Here is an 18,714-nt window from a genome sequence, read left to right as displayed (position 1 = left end):
TTTTAATGACATTTTTGCGTTTACAACAGCTTAGTCGAGCGTCAGGCATGAGTCTATTCTAGATGTAACAAGATAATAGATGAATTCAGTCAGATAGTGAGGAAGGAGGAATGTGTGATGCTTTCAGTTGCTTCTTACAGTGACGTCAGAGGATGGCATACCAGTCTCCCTGAATGTTTCTTCTATTACTCATATAAATATAATTCATTTAAACTAAAATTCATTTTTATTTTCCGTGACATTAAATGTTTTACCTTTTTTTATTAATTTGATTCCGGCTCCTGTTGTCTGATAATGAAAATGGATGAGTTTGGTAGTATTTGCAATTACTTTCGAAAGATAAAATGGTATCTTACATTTTATTATAATGCAGCCGGTGTACTTATTAGTGCATATATCATTTCCATGCCTTTTGCAGTCACTTCTTCAAACAATTGGAACAGGTTGTGAGGTAAAGTACAGGCCTGTGGCTCTTAATTTGTATTGTTCACAGTGCATGTTCAGATAGGGGCTATGGCACTGACACTGGTGGGGTGGATTACACGAGGCTGTTAACTGGTGTCCACACTTGGCAATTTTGGCACTCCATAGAAGATAATTAAATGGCAGTGCATGTTGTGTAATTATGACTCATGGTACTTAGCCACGGATTTAATAGCGGACTGAATTAATAATTTAATTTACCGATGAGTGGGGGGCTCGTGTTAGTTGTTGGTGGGGGGAGGGATTAGTGTGTAGGTAGGGGAAGATTAATGTGGGTCCTTCAGATAGCGTACAGCAATGTTACTGGTTGCAGCATACCGCAGAGCTGCCCCATTTACCACAGTTGAATGGGGGCATCTCTGAAAAGTAAAGCAGTGAAGGTGATTTGAACAAATGACCACCTGCATTGTTGAACAGTGTGCTCAGGCCTTACGTTCTGGCTGGAACATTGAGCAAAGCTGCAGTGGTCAGCAAGTCTCTCAGATAATGCCAAAATTACAGTACATGTTTTTTTTCCAGTTTTGCATAATGTAAAAAGAGGTTATAGACTGTTGGGGCCTATTATTATACATTATACAAGCAAAGACGATCAAAATAAAGCTGTTTTTAGTGTTGTTTTTTTTGTTTTTTGTTGGGGGGGTTGTTCATTTCTATTAACATTTTTCAATTAATACTGTAAAAAGGTTGGAATCGAAAATAATCTCTTAACTATTTACCTACGAGTGGGCTTACATATGGAGGTCCCTTTATTATTGGAGGTTTCTGGATTAGATATCCACATGCCTCTAACAGGAAGCAGGAGCTGATCAGTAAGTCATTTTTAGAAATGATATAATGCACAGATTAGATTACTCCTTTACCAGATATTTGACGCTGAATGCAGATGTTACATTATCAAGCACAACTTTAGTACTGTATGTAGTAAGCATGTTCTGCATAGTACAGACCTCATTTTGTATTAGTAAATAAAATTACAGGTTAAGTTTAATTCTCAGCATAGAGGTTATTCTCTTTTGCCTCACTTTTTAATTGTAATACAGTTTTTTTTAAAGAAGACACACACACACACGGCCAGAGCATTTTTAGTTGGGAGCATACCTAATTTGATGGTTTGTGCGTGCTGTTTACATAACATAGTCAGCCTTTGGAAACGATCGTCATTATTTTACTGAAGTAGTAGCAAATAACATTTAAGTGTAAGGCAAGAGCTGATAATAAGCAGTAGCTGCTCGGCACACGTCCATGCACAAATACAGCTATATGATCTTCTGGCTTGACTTGATATATCACAGGTGGAAAGTATTTTAATTATTTTCCATTAAGGCATGAAGTAATATGATCATTTTTACAGCTAACACTCGAAATATGTAAACAATCGAGCCTGTCACAAACTGGAAGGATTACTGTTCCTACAAGCATCTTAGAAAGGATTTGGAATTTTCATCTTTGTCCAGTAGATGGTATTGCTGAACAAGGATTTTATGTTCCAGTTACTCTATACATGTTAGAATTGAAACCAAAACCAAGGTACTCAAATTAAGCCTCCCAAGTCTAAATTATCTACTGTACAGGTAGAGCTGCTTCTCAGAGGTCCATTTCCTTCCCAGGAAGCTGGTGTGAAATGGAAGAACATCGGATTTCTCTCATGGGCCTCTATGCAAATTATGTTTTCTCCTAAGTTTTCTCTTAGGAGATAATTTTTAATTATCTGTTTAAAATAACTTTTTAACACTTTGTAATTGTAAAAATACCAGAAGTAGGTGAAAAGGTACTGTCAAAATTATTCATGTATTTTCTTGCTTCTTAGTGGCTTAAACAGCATTTTATTGACAAGGTGTAAAAATATCGACTTAAAGAAAACTATGGAGAAAACGTTAATTGCATATGGGCCGTGATTTGTAAGCTGCTAAACTAGGATCTGAAGATTTGTATCACATCCAACCAAAAGTCATGTCCCTTCACATCCCCTCTGTATTTCCAGAAAGTCTTTACCAGATTTGGGAGATTGCCCTTCTGGTCATTTACTCGTGTGCTTAAATAAAGGACTTGTTTTAACCCTACACAATAAAGGCGACCATACATTTGTCAAAATTTTCTATCGATACTTAGCCAATTCAATGATTTGCTGACCACCAAAATCGAGCAATTTAGTTGATCTTGCAGGGTAGAAGATTTTGCTCCATTGGCAGCAAGTAAGGACCACGTCTCTAGCGGCATTTGATTCCAGCCTGACCCGGGCAGTAGAGATGGCCCAAACTGTTCTGTGGGCGAATACTTCGCGGCAGAACAAGGGGTGTTCACGTGCGCCCCCTTAGGCGAACACATGGCATGTTTCATTCACCTCCTATACATTACAATGGAGCCAAACTTTGACCCCTCACCCCAGAGTAAGCAGACACATGGCAACCAATCAGCTATCCCTCCCACCTGGACCCCCCATCAGAAAGCCAGCACAGCAGCCATTTTGCAGTCTGTTTTTGGCCTCTGTGCTGGGCAGATCAGGAAGAGTGTGCCACTGACAAGGATTACATTAGGTAGGCCTGTGTACTGAGTCCTCAGTGCAGATTCTTGCTGCTGCTACCACACTGTCCTTATCAGATAAGTCCTTCTTAGGGCTGGTACATCGTTTTTCTTGCTATTGTATTGCTGCTCTGTGTCCAGTGCTCAAGTTAGCTAACAGGGTCTGCTGGTCATGGTAGTGCACTGATTATAACCCAACTACTGCCCCCTGTATAAGGCCTACATGCAGAATCAGTGTTTTTTTGGTCAATTAACTATCAGTGAACTACCTCAGCCTGACCATAGAGGCAGGAAAACCGCAATAGTTTGCACTCCCACGAACGTGCACACAAGCACGGCGGCCACTACACAGAACTACACAAAGACTGTTTCGTAGAGAGCTAACATTTATGTCCTGGAGGTGTCAGCTAGCAAAAACAATGATTTGTTCACCTGACATCACTAAAGCTATTTGCAGTTTGTGGCCTTTAAGGCGGCATTTCGTCTGTCAGCGTGAACCTTATCTACCTTACACTACATTATAGCCATGTATGCATGCCAGGCGTTTTAAAGAACTTAATTCCAGAAATTTAGGAATGTCCTGTTTATTTTTGTCCTTTAGAAATTAAAACACGACTCTACCTCAACTACGTCATTTTTGGTGGGACTTTTTGGAGGGGGCTCCAGCATGCCACGAACCAGGTGTTAGACCCCTTAAAACAACTTTTCCATCAGTTTTGTGGCCAGAAACTGTCCCTATAGGTTTTAAAATTTGCCGGCCTTTTGAAGTCTATGGCAGTTTGACAGATTCGCCTGTTTGCAACCTTTTGTAGAAAATTTGCGGTCGAAGTTCGCAAACCGAACATTTGATATTCAGGCCATCACTACTGGGCAGATGTGGAGCTACTCTCATCTGTCTGCCAGTGCTTCCGCCATGTCTTCTCTCCACCTCTGGGGCTTCGCCCTGTCTCTTCACTCCCGGGGAACTGTGTGTCACATGACAAACACTAGAAGCCAAATATTATACTCCTCCAGTGGTCACGTAAGCTACGTGCCACGGTGCCCCTAGTGTTTGGCCTCTTGTGTTTAGTATCGTTACACACAGCTCCCTGGGAGGGAACAGACAGGAAGAAGCCCCAATGGTGGAGAGAAGACGCAGGAGGAAGTGCCGGCGGACAGGTGAAAAAAGCTTTGCCACCTCTACACTGTGTACGGCTATGTTAATTTTGTTGCATTGTCCTATACACTCCATTGTTTTAATATTTGGATATTATTAATGACATCACACATAATTTTAATTGGATTGGGATCTGAGAAACTTCAAGACCTAAAAAAAAACTTAACGCAGCAGACAGGCCACTTTTTGTCTTCTGTCAATTTCTAACATTGAGCTGTTCATTAGATGTTCTTTCAATGATCAAACAGTCAGCTCAGTCAGCTTGGGCACACTGGCCAGTCTGCACCTTTCCAGCAAGCTGTGATGCACAGTGTGTTCTGAAATCGTTCTCTCATGGCCTGAACTGTCTACTTATTTGTTGAATATTTGATACAATGAAGATTCTTCTTAACTGTCAGCAAGTCAAGAGCATGCCTGCAGAGGCATTTGATTTCAGCCTGACCGGGGCAGCTGTGGATTTACTCTCGCCTGTCTGCTAGTGCTTCCCCCCATGTCTTCTCTCCACCTACATAATTATTGCACTTTTTTTTACTACTACATTATTTTCACTGGAGTTCTTCTTTAAATTGCTAGGAGGCTAAAAGATTACCTATTTGCATCCATGACAACAAAATAGTGTTTGATGCAAAGCACATTTTTAAAACCCCCTTCTTTCCCCCTTTACTAATGTGCTGTCTGGAACAGAAAACCTCATTACTGTCTTAAACGGAACCTGAGGCGAAAAGTTTATGGAGGCTGCCATATTAATTTTTTTTTAAACAATACTAGTTGCCTGGCAGCCATGCTGATCTTTTTGGCTGCAGTAGTGTCTGAATCACCAGCACGCAGCTACTCTTGTTGGATCTGAAAATAATGTCAGGAACGCCTGATCTGCTGCATGGTTGTTCAGGGTCTATGGCTATAAGCATGAGAGGCAGGGGATTAGCAGCACAACCATGCAACTGATATTGCTTAAAAGGAAACATGGCAGCCTCCGTATCCCTTTTACTTTGTGTGTCCTTTAAGTAATTATAGTTACGTAACTGATTATAGCAGATGTATATAAAAATGTAGCAGTTTTTCATAGATAATCATTGCCTAGCTTGTGTTAGTACAGGGAAAATAGAGCATGGTAAGAATCACAAATAATGTTAGCCAAATTTCTTTGCAGTACCCGTTTACGTAAGATTGTGTTTCTATCAAGTCAAGTGTAATCATAAAGGTTCCAGCTGGAGCAGATATAATGTTTTGTGAACAGTGGTAGGGCTGAATTGTATGGCTTCAGTTAGTTTCGAATTGCAGCAAGGGGATTGGACCACACAAGTGTTACTGTATGTTCTAGCTGCATTCATCTGTATCACATAGAGGTGCTTATTTCCTTTTTATTTTCAACTGTAATGCAGAAGATTATAACGACATTGATAGTGTACTGGTCAAGGGCACCACCTTTGACATGGGAGGCCAGGGTTCAAATCCTGGCTAGGGTCAGTACCTACTCAGTAAGACTGCAGGGTGGCCTCTTGAGCACTTTGAGTCCGACAGGAGCAAAGCACTATACAAATGTTCAGATTATTATTATTACTACGTATGTATATAGCACTGACTTCTTCCACACCACTTTACAGGGTTTGTAGTCTTGTTACTGATAGTCCCTCAGTGCAGCTGATAATCTAATCTGTACCGTAGTTAAAGTGGATCCGAGATAAACTTTTACTGATTGCATAATTGTGTTCCTTTCATATAGTTTATAGGGCATTCCTCAAGCCAAATACTTTTTTTGTTTTGTTTTAATACTCTAATTCCCTATAAACTAAGCCTCACCCACAGCTCCTTTTGTGCCTTGGCACTGTAGCAAGGGTTTATGGGAGCTCAGTCTGGGCAGGAGGAGGTTACTAGCCATTGATTTCAGAAGCAGAGAGGAGGAAGGAGGAGGAGAGGGGAGTGCATTTACACACAGGCAAGCTGATAGCATCTCCAGCCCTCAGCCTGTGATAATTTGACAAACAGAACATGGCTGCCCTCATTGTATCACAGGAATAAATAATCATAAACTTTTGAAGCTGTTTGCAGCTAGATATGCTGATCTAAACTTTAGATAAGATATATATAGACAAGTTACTTGTTATAGTTAGTTTTTCACCTCGGATCCGCTTTAAAATCGCATAGCCCTGTCGATCTATATCCATTTTTGAAGAGAGACCAATCAATGTATCCGTATGGTTTGAGAATTATGCTATTGAGAACTCACATTTCAAGCAGGATCCTTATTGGCAGACAGCCCAACAATTAGAAATTGTAGCAGGAAAATTGAGTATTGATAGGGACTTGAGTTGTATAATGAAGAGAATTACGCTTAACTTTGTGTTCATGACCCAGAGTTATTCATCTTCAGACTGCAGAGTCCTGGCACTTATGTGAACTTCTGTGCACGGGCTTTGTTTTTGGCCAATTCCCAATAGACAACTGGCTAAAAACGAAATTTTACACCTGTGCAGAGCAGTGGGAGCATATACAGTAAATCCAGAACCAGATGAGGAGTAGGATGTTCTGACATTAGTGTAATCTACATACCTCTGACCATGAACCTTTGCACCAGTGGCCTCAAGTAAGCATTATCACATTTGGTAATGCAGAAGACAGTTGATTTTACTGATCACCTTGCCAAATGCCAATTCACTAAACCGATTACCACACTGAAAAGTAAAATTACGGTCTAGTTACTTAAATTACTGACTTGTGTGGTAAATACCTCAAGAAATGTAGAGAAATTGCAATTCACAAAGATTAAGGCATTTGGTAAATCAAGTAAGTGTTCAGTATTTATCTCCAGCTTTGAGCAGCCAATAACTTACAATCTCCATACAGTAAAAATTAACAGATGTAGCAGACCAGTGTCGGACTGGGAGCTGGAAAAGCTGAGGAAATCCACTTGCTGGCCAAGCAGCAGTAGTCAGGTGTGGCTGCTCACAGTGAAGACTTGCTGCAGGTTTCTATTGGGAGTGATAACACAGGGTTTCTGGTGCTTGGCCAGCAGGTGCATTTCCTCAGTTGTCCCACCTCCCAGTCTGACACTGTAGCAGACCGCTAATAGAGAGCCACACAGCCCTGCTTCTCACCCTATTTGATCTGATGCACTGATCGGCAGGACTTGAGTTGGACAGCATAGGAAAAGGAGACATTTAAAATGACTTTTCTCTATCCCTTTAGATTTGCATATCTGTATACTGATAAACAGAAGCGCTCCCTCTAGTTAACATGTATGCACATCTAAAGGGATGCCGGGGCTGTGCTGGACAGAAAATTCAATGGCTCATGCACACCACTTGTGGGAAGACTCTGTTTCCTGCCAGACCTAATCTGCAGCTGGTGAGAATTACAGAGCAGGACTTAGCGAATTGAAGCATAGGGTTTTTTTTTTTTTTGTATATTACTGAACTTCTACAGCATGTGGGAAATCTTAGTGAATTTGGGAAAAAGTGTAAAATACTGAATGCAGTTTTTACCAACCTAAATTATTTTAGCAAACTGCTCTTAGTGAATTGAGGCCTATGTGTGTTTAAAGTGAACCCTAGGTGAGAGGGATATGGAAGCTGCCATATTTATTTCCTTTTAAACAATACTAGTTGCCTGGAAGCCCTGCTGATCTATGTAGCTGCATTAGTGTCTGAATTACACCAGAAACAAGCATGTGTAATGGATAGCGGAGATACTGCCGCAACAGCAGTATCTCCGCTATCCGCGCGTCTCAGCCGGCGGTCCCCGCCGCGCAGTTACATGCTGGTGCTTTGCCTGGTCCTTCAATTGCTCATAGACTAAGGGCTACGCGCGTGCGCGCCAGGCGACAGGACCTTTATGCAACTAGAAGGGGAGTCAGCTGATCAGGCGGTCAGCTGACTCCAGCTATGCTCCGGATTGGCTGAGTGACTGGGGCGGCGCTGTGGAGCGCTTGCAGTATATATAGGAGAGGTCGTTCAGTTGCTCCGCGTCTGCTGTTGCAAATGCTACGTGTTAGCACTCAGACCTAGTCAGATCCCAAAGTGTGCTAGAACCAGCAGGAGCTGGGGATCCACACTTAGCCAGATTCTGTTTATAGCAGGGGTCTCAAACTCAATTTACCTGGGGGCCGCAGGAGACAAAGTCAGAATGAGTAAAGGATAAAGGATTTCACAAAATCCCGTCCCCGCATTGATTTTTATTTCAAAATCAAATTCACACTGAAGTGAACTATTTTGCCTATTTTACCTTATCGTTTGCCTATTTTGCCTTATAGTTCGCTTCAGTGCTCCCATTACAAGTAATCCGCCGTGTCCCCGCCGCAAAACGAGGGCTGCAGAGCCCCCAAATCGCCCGGGGGGCAATCCACCGGCATTTCCTGGAAGGGGCAGAGCTTTCAGCTTCAGCGCATCGCCGCCTCTCCCTGCCCCTCTCTGTGAAGGAAGAGTGAGAGTGGCGGGCAGAGGCGGCGATGCGCCGCGATTGACGTCAGGAGGGGCAGAGCAGAAGCTGAAAGCTCTGCCCCTTCCAGGAAATGCTGGCGGATTGCCCCCCGGTCGATTTTGGGGCTCTGCAGCCCTCGTTTAGCGGCGGGGATGCAGCGGATTACTTGGGAGCACTGAAGCGAACTATAAGGAAGCTTTTGCTGGCGAGGGCCACAAAATATTGTATCGAGGGCCGCAAATGGCCCGCGGGCCGCGAGTTTGAGACCCCTGGTTTATAGCTTAAAGTACTAATTGAATTGTATTATTTGTTATGACCTTCTGCTAGCTTGACTACTCTTCTGTTTACTGATCCTGTACCTTTTGCCTATCTGATATCGTTGCCGACTCTGCCTGAAATACTACTCTGATCTAGCTTTCTGTCTCTGTACCGTATCTGTCCGCTCGTTGCCAAACCTGCTTGTCTGACTCTCCTGTCCTCACCAGTGGGCCTAGTCACTGGTGAGGGATTCTCTGCTAGCATCGCCTGCTTCACAGGTGACTACTGGCTGCAGTACTATCTGAATCACCTGCTCCACAGGTGGTCAGTAGCTGCAGTACAGTCTGAATCACCTGCTCCTCAGGTGATTACTAGCTGCAGATCTATGTGAATCACCTGCTCCTCAGGTGGTCAGTAGCTGCAGTACTATCTGAATCACCTGCTCCTCAGGTGGTCAGTAGCTGCAGTACAGTCTGAATCACCTGCTCCTCAGGTGGTCAGTAGCTGCAGTACAGTCTTATCACCTGCTCCTCAGGTGAATAGTCACTACAGCACTATCTTCTCTACCTGCTCCTCAGGTGATAGTGGCTACACTACTGTCTGAATCACCCGCGCCTCGGGTGATCAGTACACTTGTTTAAACATATTCCTACCCGCTCCTCGGGTGTACTATCTCACTATTGTCTGCATCTCCAGGTGGCTGGAGTTTGTATTCCTGTGTTATATAGAGATATTCCTCTCTCCCAGCTCCTCTGGGAAAGTGAGTATCTCTATCATTACTGTTGCACCAAACACCTACCCTTACATTGGTTGTCCTGTTTCTGGCTATACCAGTATTATTGGTGATTCTGCAGATCACACATAATCAGGTATAGCGTCTGTCTTATTGGTGATTCTGCAGATCACCAATAATCAGAGATATCTGTTCTCGCTGACACCAATCGTTACAGCATGCAGCTAATCTTGCCAGTTGTGACAATATTGTTAGAAACACCTGATCTGCACATGCTTGTTTGAGGTCCATAGCTGAAAGTATTTGAGGCAGAGGATCAGCAGTGCAGCCAGACAATTGGTATTGCTTAAAGAAACACTTAAGCGAAAAAAAGAAATATATGATTTGTATGTGTAGTACAGCTAAGAAATAAAGCATAGACATAAGTCTAACATTTGTTTCCAGTACAGGAAGAGTTAAAGAGACTCTGTAACAAAATGTTCAGCCTTATTTCTTCTATCCTATAACTTCCTATACCTGTTCTAATGTGCTCTGGATTACTGCAGCCTTTCCTAGTTGCACAGTGGCTGTGTTATCTCTGTTATATAATCTAATCTTCTTTCCTCTGCTATACACACCCTCTCCACGCTCTGTGTGAGTCACAGACTGAGCTTCTTTGAGCCTATCATAAGCTGGTTAGTTTGTTTGTAAACACTGCCTAAAACTGACAATTACAAGCCAGGATTGCAGCAGTGAGTGGCAGAAACAGCACAGAGGGGCCCAGGAGAACATAATCAATAGAATGTTATGCTTTTTATTGTAAGAATTTTAGAGTACAGATTCTCTTTAAGAAACTCCAGTTGTTATCTATGCAAATAGCCATTGAGTTCTACGACTTTGAAAGTCGCAGAGAGCTCTGACTTCTGATTAGGTTATCTCAGCTGTATTGTGTTTTTCTTTTGCAGAGAATAGTTCAGGACAGGTCAAAAGTTCACTGCCAGTTCTATAAAAACATTTAGAATGCTGAGTAATGTGTAAATTGCACATATTAGAGAATGATGCAATGTTATAGAAAAAAAAGCTGTATAACTGAAAATAAAACTATGAGAATATTTTTTTGCTACCAATGTTCTAGTAATTACCCCTACTACACAACCAATTAATTATATCATAATTTTTCTTTCGCTTCAGTGTCTCTTTAAAAGGAAATAAATATGGCAACCTCCATATCACTCTCACCTCAGGTTCCCTTTAAATTAAATTCTGTAGTGACATTGAACTTATACGATAAACAACTGCATCTGCAGCAATACTGTATATACTCGAATACAAGTCGACCTCGTGTATAAGTTGACTCCAATATTCAACCCTCTTAAGCTGGATTTTTTTTATTGACTCAAGTATAAGTCTACCCAGCAAAGTTAATGGCTGCACTTGGGGATCAGGATTGGGGAGTCTGGGATGAGGAGGGATTAATGACTACACTGCATGCAGGACTGCAGCCTTTAACTCCTCCAGTCCCTTAAGTACAGCTCATACCTGTGTTGTTTTGTCATTTGCTTTATCAAGAAAGTGTCACTTAGCACTGGGTAAATTGCAAATGGGAATGTCACTAATAGTACACACATTACTCAGTGTTGCCTGTGACTCGTATATAAGTCGACCCCTATACTTTTATGAAGTAAATCAGACCTAAATTTCTAAACTTATACTCGAGTATATACAAGCAGCAGAGTAGTATCTAAATAAGATACTCCTAGAATCCCATATTCTTGTTTTTAAAGTTTAAAAATTTAGATTTTAACGTTTAACAGTCTTGCACTCTCCTGCTGCTGCCCTTTAATTAACCCCCATACAGAGTAATGATATACCTTTGAACTTCTCATCTCTTCCAAGCTGTCAGGAATGTTAGTCATGCCCAAATGCAAGCATTTTTGGCATTTTGATTTATACCACTGGTATATCAACTCTCACAGTGAAAAAAGAAAAAGGGAACACAGACAAGTTCTGAGCAGGATTAGTACCAAAGATTTGTTTATATCAACATGTTATGACACTTCAGGTACACTTAAACAATTTCTAACTGAAATAGGCAAATTGTACCATTAGCTCATGTGCTGCTTTTGAGCTAGTTCACAATTCACAAGTAGACACATTGTCCACTCTGTTTAGATTAGTAAAAAATATATATATACCGATCCAAAGTTTGTATTACTGGCTGCTTTACTATTTGTGTAGATTGCACGTTCTTGAAATCCAGAAGCAGCAAGGTTTGATTAATATTTTTCCAAGCTTTGGGGATTTCCGAACAATTAAATTCTTCAGCAGTCAGCGAGTCAAAGCAACAATTCCAGTTTCAAGCAAAATGGTTTGATCTGAGCGTTTGTGATGATGTATTGTCAACATCTCACAACCTGCAGGCTAAAGGCTTCAATGTCATGTTCCTTCCGTGACCTTCTTACATGTGTGATCTGTCATTTGAGGACCTCTGCTGCCTCTGTAACTCTGTTCCTACTGACAAGGTAGGACACCCATTAGCAGTTGCTCTGTCAGGCCTGTTATTGTATAAAGACTAGTAGCATTTCTTTATGAGATGTCTAGACCTCATGTGACAGATAAAGAAGGACTGCATTGATGGAAGAAAAAATAAAATGTTTTGCTATGTGACCTTAAACATGTTACAACTCTCATGTGACATCATTGCTGTTTATAGCTGTAGGCTGTTTTGAAGAATCTAAAGGAGCAAACAAGTACTTTTATGTTTCAGTATCCATTATGCGCCTGTCTGTTTAGCATAATAAAAGTTGCTTCTAGTTTATTGTGCTGCCATAAATAAGTGTAGTATTGCACACTTGGAATTAAGAAGACCTAGTTTCCAAGTGTGCATTGTTGATCGCGTTTTCAGCAACGCGCAGTGATGCTGTCTGCAGGGACAACAGAAGTGCATAGACTGCACTGTCTGATGTCCACATCCATGCTGTGCGATTTCCTGCAGAATCACAATGCATGGTTGCTTACATTTTGCTTGTTTGTGGTGCGATTCTGTTGGTTATACATAAATTGGATTACAACCGCTTTGGGGAAAATTACATAGCAATGCAGTGATGTGTGTCGATACAACCATTTGCGTGAAAACAGGGAATTTGGACACCGAGCACTGCGGATGTTTGTGCACCACCATAGGTGCCCATATAAATATCAGTTATGAATGGAAATTTTAGTGCCGCTTGCGCTGGTTAATTATAGCTGCATTTTGCATAGCAGCCGTCCGCAGCTATTTATTGGATGTCTGCAGTGCCCAAATTTCCGCCCATAACCGATATTTATGGGTGCACATGGTGGTGCCCAAACGCCTGCGGCGGCCAATATTTTTTGTTATTTTTTTTGTGACGGACTTGCAGTGGGGGAGGGGGGTTAAGGTTAGTCGTGTGGTGGGCGGGGGGGGGGGGGGGGGGGGGTTGGTAGTTATGGTTAGACATGGGGGGGTGGTTAAGGTTGGACATAGAGGGGGACAGTTAAGGTTAGGTGTGTAGTAAGAGGTGGTTAGTTAAGATTAGGCATTGGGGTATATTTAGGTTAGGGTGTGTGTGTGTGTGTGTGTGTGTGTGTGTGTGTGTGTGTGTGTGTGTGTGTGTGTGTGTGTGTGTGTGTGTGTGTGTGTGTGTGTGTGTGTGTGTGTGTGTGTGTGTGTGTGTGTGTGTGTGTGTGTGTGTGTGTTAGGCAGGCATCAGAAAGGGGTTGATTATGATTAAGCATTGGTAGAGGTTGGGTTCTCTGTGAGAATAGGGTTAGGTTCAGCTCTAGTTAAATATCGGTATAATTTAACAATATTTTACTATCGTGATTAGCACTGCAAAAGAGAAGAACATTGGTAAGGTTACCGATCCACAACTATCAGCTTTTTCTAGGGACCCAAATGTACGAAAGAACATTTCCAAAGATGCACACAAGTGTATGAAGTTAAGTGAAGATGTGATTTGTTTTAACCTGTCTTTCTTTTTTTTTTCTCTGGAAGTTGCTGAAAAAAAAAAATCAATATGGTCTTCCTATACTGGAAAGCCAGCGGGCATTAGTAACAGTGATTCCACTTCTTTCATTGTCACACATTGGCCAGCAACTTAAAGCTAAACAACAAGATTCAAAATTATCAGCAGGTAACATTAACTGCTAGGGAAGAATTTTCTAACATCCAACACGAAGCAGCAACACTCTCTCCCAATAGCCCGCTTGCTAGGATAGTGTAATTGAAATGATGAGGTTATTAGGATATTCAAATTCTCTTAAAGAAGATAGAAAGGTATCTGATAAATTTAAAATACCCTCACCCTAGCCTGCATCCGAAGACCAGAAGAATCTTAAGTTGGTCACACACCATACAATAAAATGATCCAAAATGCAATTAAAACAATTGGTTGGACAGAAAAATCAAAAGCTTTTTTTTTCGTGTGTGTTTGTTTTGTCTTTTTTTTTTTTTTTATAAAAGTCGATTGGGAGTGATGGATTTTTCTGATTAATCTTCATGAACACTGAATGTTGTAGGGTAGATTGTCAGATTCTTGATTAAAAGGCCCTAGCAATTTTTTTTAGATTTTTCAATAATATATTTTGATAATTAGGGATAAATTGATTATGTGTGTGGCATGGTGGTCATATTTTTCAAATGTTATAATCAATCAGAAAAAGTTATTGTGATTCTTGAATTGAAAGGGAATATAAAAATTGAATGGTGTGTGGCTGCACTGAAGATGGCAATTTTTCACTTGCTTTCGAGAGCGAGTTTCTCCACAATTACTGGTGGGATTGGCGGACATGATTACTATTCCCAATGTGTTAAAAAAAAAGTCAGCGGTAAGTTTTTCAAATAGGTGATTGCATAGCACCACATTTGCTATCCAATTTTCATGCACTTTCCCTCATTTAACCAAATAGCAAACACAGGAAAACTGTAGCAGGCACTACTTTTGCAATTGGGTAAAATGAATCTCACCACTCTGTACAGGGCACCACAATTACTATGTTATCACTGTGCCCTTGCAATTGGCAAAATGCATGCGCTTCCAAAATCAGATGGAAGCGCATGTTGTGTGGAAGGGCGCTAAATTGATAGATCATGCCGGCACATTTTACAAATAATGAACACTCCAGTGGACTGAAACAATTGCATATGCGTAATTATTGTTAGCTAGACTGTCTTGCCCTGGAGTAAGTCTTCTACAACAACAACAAAAAAAACCTTTTTTTTTCCTCCTTTGGTTATGATTTATGTTAATTTTTCAGTGAATGTATTAGCTGTGCTTGTGCGCTTCACCTCATTAATTCCCCAAGCAGCTGTGAAAGCGGTTTAGCCTTAAAACGGACTCAAAAACAAGTATTATAGTACACGTATTTGGCAAAGTGCGCAGTGGCGGGACTCCAGCTCTGCTAATGCAAGCTTGTGTGACATATTTGATAAACCTTCTCCTCTGTCTGCATTCCCACCTTCCTGAGTTCATTCACCTTTCTTGTTGTTTCTTCTTCTCTTGTTAGATTCTTAACCGCACAAGATAGCAGAACAATCAGTGTTTTTGGAACCATCTTGTAGTGTTTGCAGTGAAACTCGTGTGGAGAGCTTATCACTGCATTACCAGCGAGACTACAAAATGTCTGCTCATCAAATACAAAAATATTAGTTTAGATTGACCGTTTTAAATTAAACTGGTATTTACCGTGAAAGGCATGTAATTGTAAATACACAGCTAAGTTTCAGTCTAGTAATCCTCTAAAAAGAAACAGATATTATGTTGTTGCTTTAAACACAAAGTAAGAAAGCCAGCAGTGTATTAGCTATAGTGAACAAAAGTAATGTAACCTTTTTTGATGTTCATGAGACCTTTCCGTATGAACATAGAACATACATTTTTTTGTTTGTTTTTCTTTTTAGGGATTTTTAGCCAATCAAAAAAGGGCTGAAAACTTGAAGGACCCCTCTGTGTTACCAGATTTGTGTTTGAGCCATGCGAATCAATTAATGATTATGTTGACAAACCACAGAAAACTGCTGGACATCAAGCAGAAATGTACCACTGCCAAACAGGAGCTTGCCAACAATCTACAAGTCAGACTAAAGTAAGTAGGAGTTGCTGCAGAGGTGCCTGGCTCTGCTACTGGCCACATATGCTATTACTCCATTGTTATTGCCTGATGAACCGGGATCAAACCTGCGAAACGTGTTGCGTTGTCCCCAGGAGTATGCAAATTAACTTGTTTTATTTGACAAACACATTAAAAATTTGTGTGTCTGCTTGGAGGAGGTAAGTCCATCACTGTCTTCTCACGTTTTAAACTTTTTAGATACTTTTATCCTTTTGGAACCTCTGTATCAATACTACGCTAGTTGCAACAGCTGTGCAACGTAGATCTATCCTGTCACGGTAGTTTGTTATGGTCCGTGTGTATTTACATACAGGAAGTTGTATGGAAGGAGCATGCTTTCAGCTGTTCTTAACACTTCTGAGGTTAAAGAAAACTGAAGTGAGAGGAGTATGGAGGTTTCTATTGCTGACTTCCTTCTTAAAACTTGTCACTTGGCAAACTGTTGTACTGATTGTGTACTTTGAAAGCTGAAACAAAATAAATAAATGTACATATTTTCTGTGGAGGGATTCACTTGTATTTTCACATTCAGCTTTACATGTATTTATTTAAAAAATATTGCAGAATACTTTATTACCCTTATTTCAGTGAGATGAATAGCTGCAATTGACCCCCAATAAATGTCTGTCTAATATCAGAAACTACTACAGTGGCTTGCAAAAGTATTCGGCCCCCTTGAAGTTTTCCACATTTTGTTGCATTACTGCCACAAATATGAATCAATTTTATTGGAATTCCACGTTAAAGACCAACACAAAGTGGTGTACACGTGAGAACTGGAACAAAAATCATACATGATTCCAATTTAAAAAAATAAATAACTGCAAAGTGGGGTGTGCGTAATTATTCAGCCCCCTTTGGTCTGAGTGCAGTCAGTTGCCCATAGACATTGCTTGATGAGTGGTAATGACTAAATAGAGTGCACCTGTGTGTAATCTAATGTCAGTACAAATACAGCTGCTCTGTGAGGGCCTCAGAGGTTGTCTAATAGAATATTGGGAGCAACAACACCATGAAGTCCAAAGAACACACCAAACAGGTCAGGGATAAAGTTATTGAGAAATTTAAAGCAGGCTTAGGCTACAAAAAGATTTCCAAAGCCTTGAACATCCCATGGAGCACTGTTCAAGCGATCATTCAAAAATGAAAGCAGTATGGCACAACTGTAAACCTACCAAGACAAAGGCCGTCCACCTAAACTCACAGGCCGAACAAGGAGAGCTCTGATCAGAAATGCAGTCAAGAGGCCCGTGGTGACTCTGGACGAGCTGCAGAGATCTACAGCTCAGGTGGGGGAATCTGTCCATAGGACAACTATTAGTTGTGCACTGCACAAAGTTGGCCTTTATGGAAGAGTGGCAAGAAGAAAGCCATTGTTAACAGAAAAGCATAAGGGGGACACAGCAAACATGTGGAAGAAGGTGCTCTGGTCAGATGAGACCAAAATGGAACTTTTTGGCCAAAATGCAAAACGCTATGTGTGGCAGAAAACGAACACTGCACATTACTCTGAACACACCATCCACACTGTCAACTATGGTGGTGGCAGCATCATGATCTGGGGGTGTTTCTCTTCAGCAGGGACAGGGAAGCTGGTCAGAGTTGATGGGAAGATGGATGGAGCCAAATACAGGGCAATCTTGGAAGAAAACCTCTTGGAGTCTGCAAAAGACGTGAGACTGGGGCAGAGGTTCACCTTCCAGCAGAACAACGACCCTAAACATAAAGCCAGGGCAACAATGGAATGGTTTAAAACAAAACATATCCATGTGTTAGAATGGCCCAGTCAAAGTCCATATCTAAATCCAATCGAGAATCTGCGGCAAGATCTTAAAACTGCTGTTCACAAATGCTGTCCATCTTATCTGACTGAGCTGGAGCTGTTTTGCAAACAAGAATGGGCAAGGACTTCAGTCTCTAGATGTGCAAAGCTGGTAGAGACATACCCTAACAGACTGGCAGCTGTAATTGCAGCAAAAGGTGGTTCTACAAAGTATTGACTGAGGGGGATGAATAATTACGCACACCCCACTTTGCAGTTATTTATTTGTAAAAAATGTTTGGAATCATGTATGATTTTCATTCCACTTCTCATTTGTACACCACTTTGTATTGGTCTTTCACGTGGAATTCCAATAAAATTGATTCATGTTGGTGGCAGTAATGTGACAAAATGTGGAAAACTTCAAGGGGGCCAAATACTTTTGCAAGCCACTATATATAGCTACAGATTGGTGAGAGTACCCATGTGGATTTCTGCCCACTCTCTCCACTGGGTCCAATCACTGCACTGGCGGAGAAACAGTGACTTCTCAGATGTCAGTGAGTGTCCTTCTTTAAACGACGAAGGAACAATGCCCACTGACATCTGATAGGTCACTGCTACTTAGCAAGTGCAGTGATTGGACCCAGTGACTGAGCCGTGATCCCGCCTGCAAAACTTTTGGCTCCAGTTAAAAATCACAGGCAGAAAGAAGTGATGGAATCATCTGCTCTGCTCCACCTCTCCCCTCTGCGGCACTGTTCCGGGACTCAAGTGCACATTAAATTACAAGTAAAGCTCTACTGTAGGAGGGACACATTGGCACCTGCTGCTGTGATCAGTGGTCCCGTTGGCAGCAGATGCTGCAGCAGGTACTTGTGGGGGGAGGGGGAGTCACCAGTCCAAATTGTATTACTCAGACCATAAGACACACTGACTTAATTGCAACAGCGATCTTAAGGGATCTGAACAGAGTGTTGATAGCATGATTTATGCAGTATTAACTGAGCTGTTTGTTGCTTTACAGGTGGTGCTGCTTCGTAATGCTGCATGCTGACCAAGATGGGGAAAAACTTCAGGCATTATTCCGACTTTTAATAGAGCTCCTTGAAAGGATTAAGATAGTGGAAGCCTTGAGTACAGTTCCTCAGATGTATTGCTTAGCAGTGGTTGAGGTAGTCAGGAGGAAAATGTTTATAAAACACTACAGAGAGGTGAGTAAAGGCGATACCGTCTGTGGAATTTTAGATAAATAAGTTGACTGTATGGTAGCAG

At 41.4% G+C, this 18,714-nt stretch overlaps 1 protein-coding gene across 2 annotated transcripts in view; it reads left to right on the top strand.

Moving 5' to 3' along the window:
• RB1CC1 (RB1 inducible coiled-coil 1) overlaps positions 1 to 18,714 on the top strand; it is a 228,457-nt gene that overhangs the window by 109,180 nt on the left and 100,563 nt on the right. For both annotated transcript variants that reach the window (XM_068237380.1, XM_068237379.1), the window contains exons 8-9: positions 15,466 to 15,650; positions 18,467 to 18,653. In XM_068237380.1, coding sequence (XP_068093481.1) covers positions 15,466 to 15,650; positions 18,467 to 18,653 — 372 coding nt within the window. The remainder of the gene's footprint in view (positions 1 to 15,465; positions 15,651 to 18,466; positions 18,654 to 18,714) is intronic.

Source organism: Hyperolius riggenbachi, chromosome 5 (genome assembly GCF_040937935.1).
Source record: "Hyperolius riggenbachi isolate aHypRig1 chromosome 5, aHypRig1.pri, whole genome shotgun sequence".
Classification (NCBI taxonomy): Eukaryota; Metazoa; Chordata; class Amphibia; order Anura; family Hyperoliidae; genus Hyperolius; species Hyperolius riggenbachi.
The sequence above is the reverse complement of the archived record's forward strand: the minus strand, read 5'-3'. Positions and strand labels throughout refer to the sequence as shown.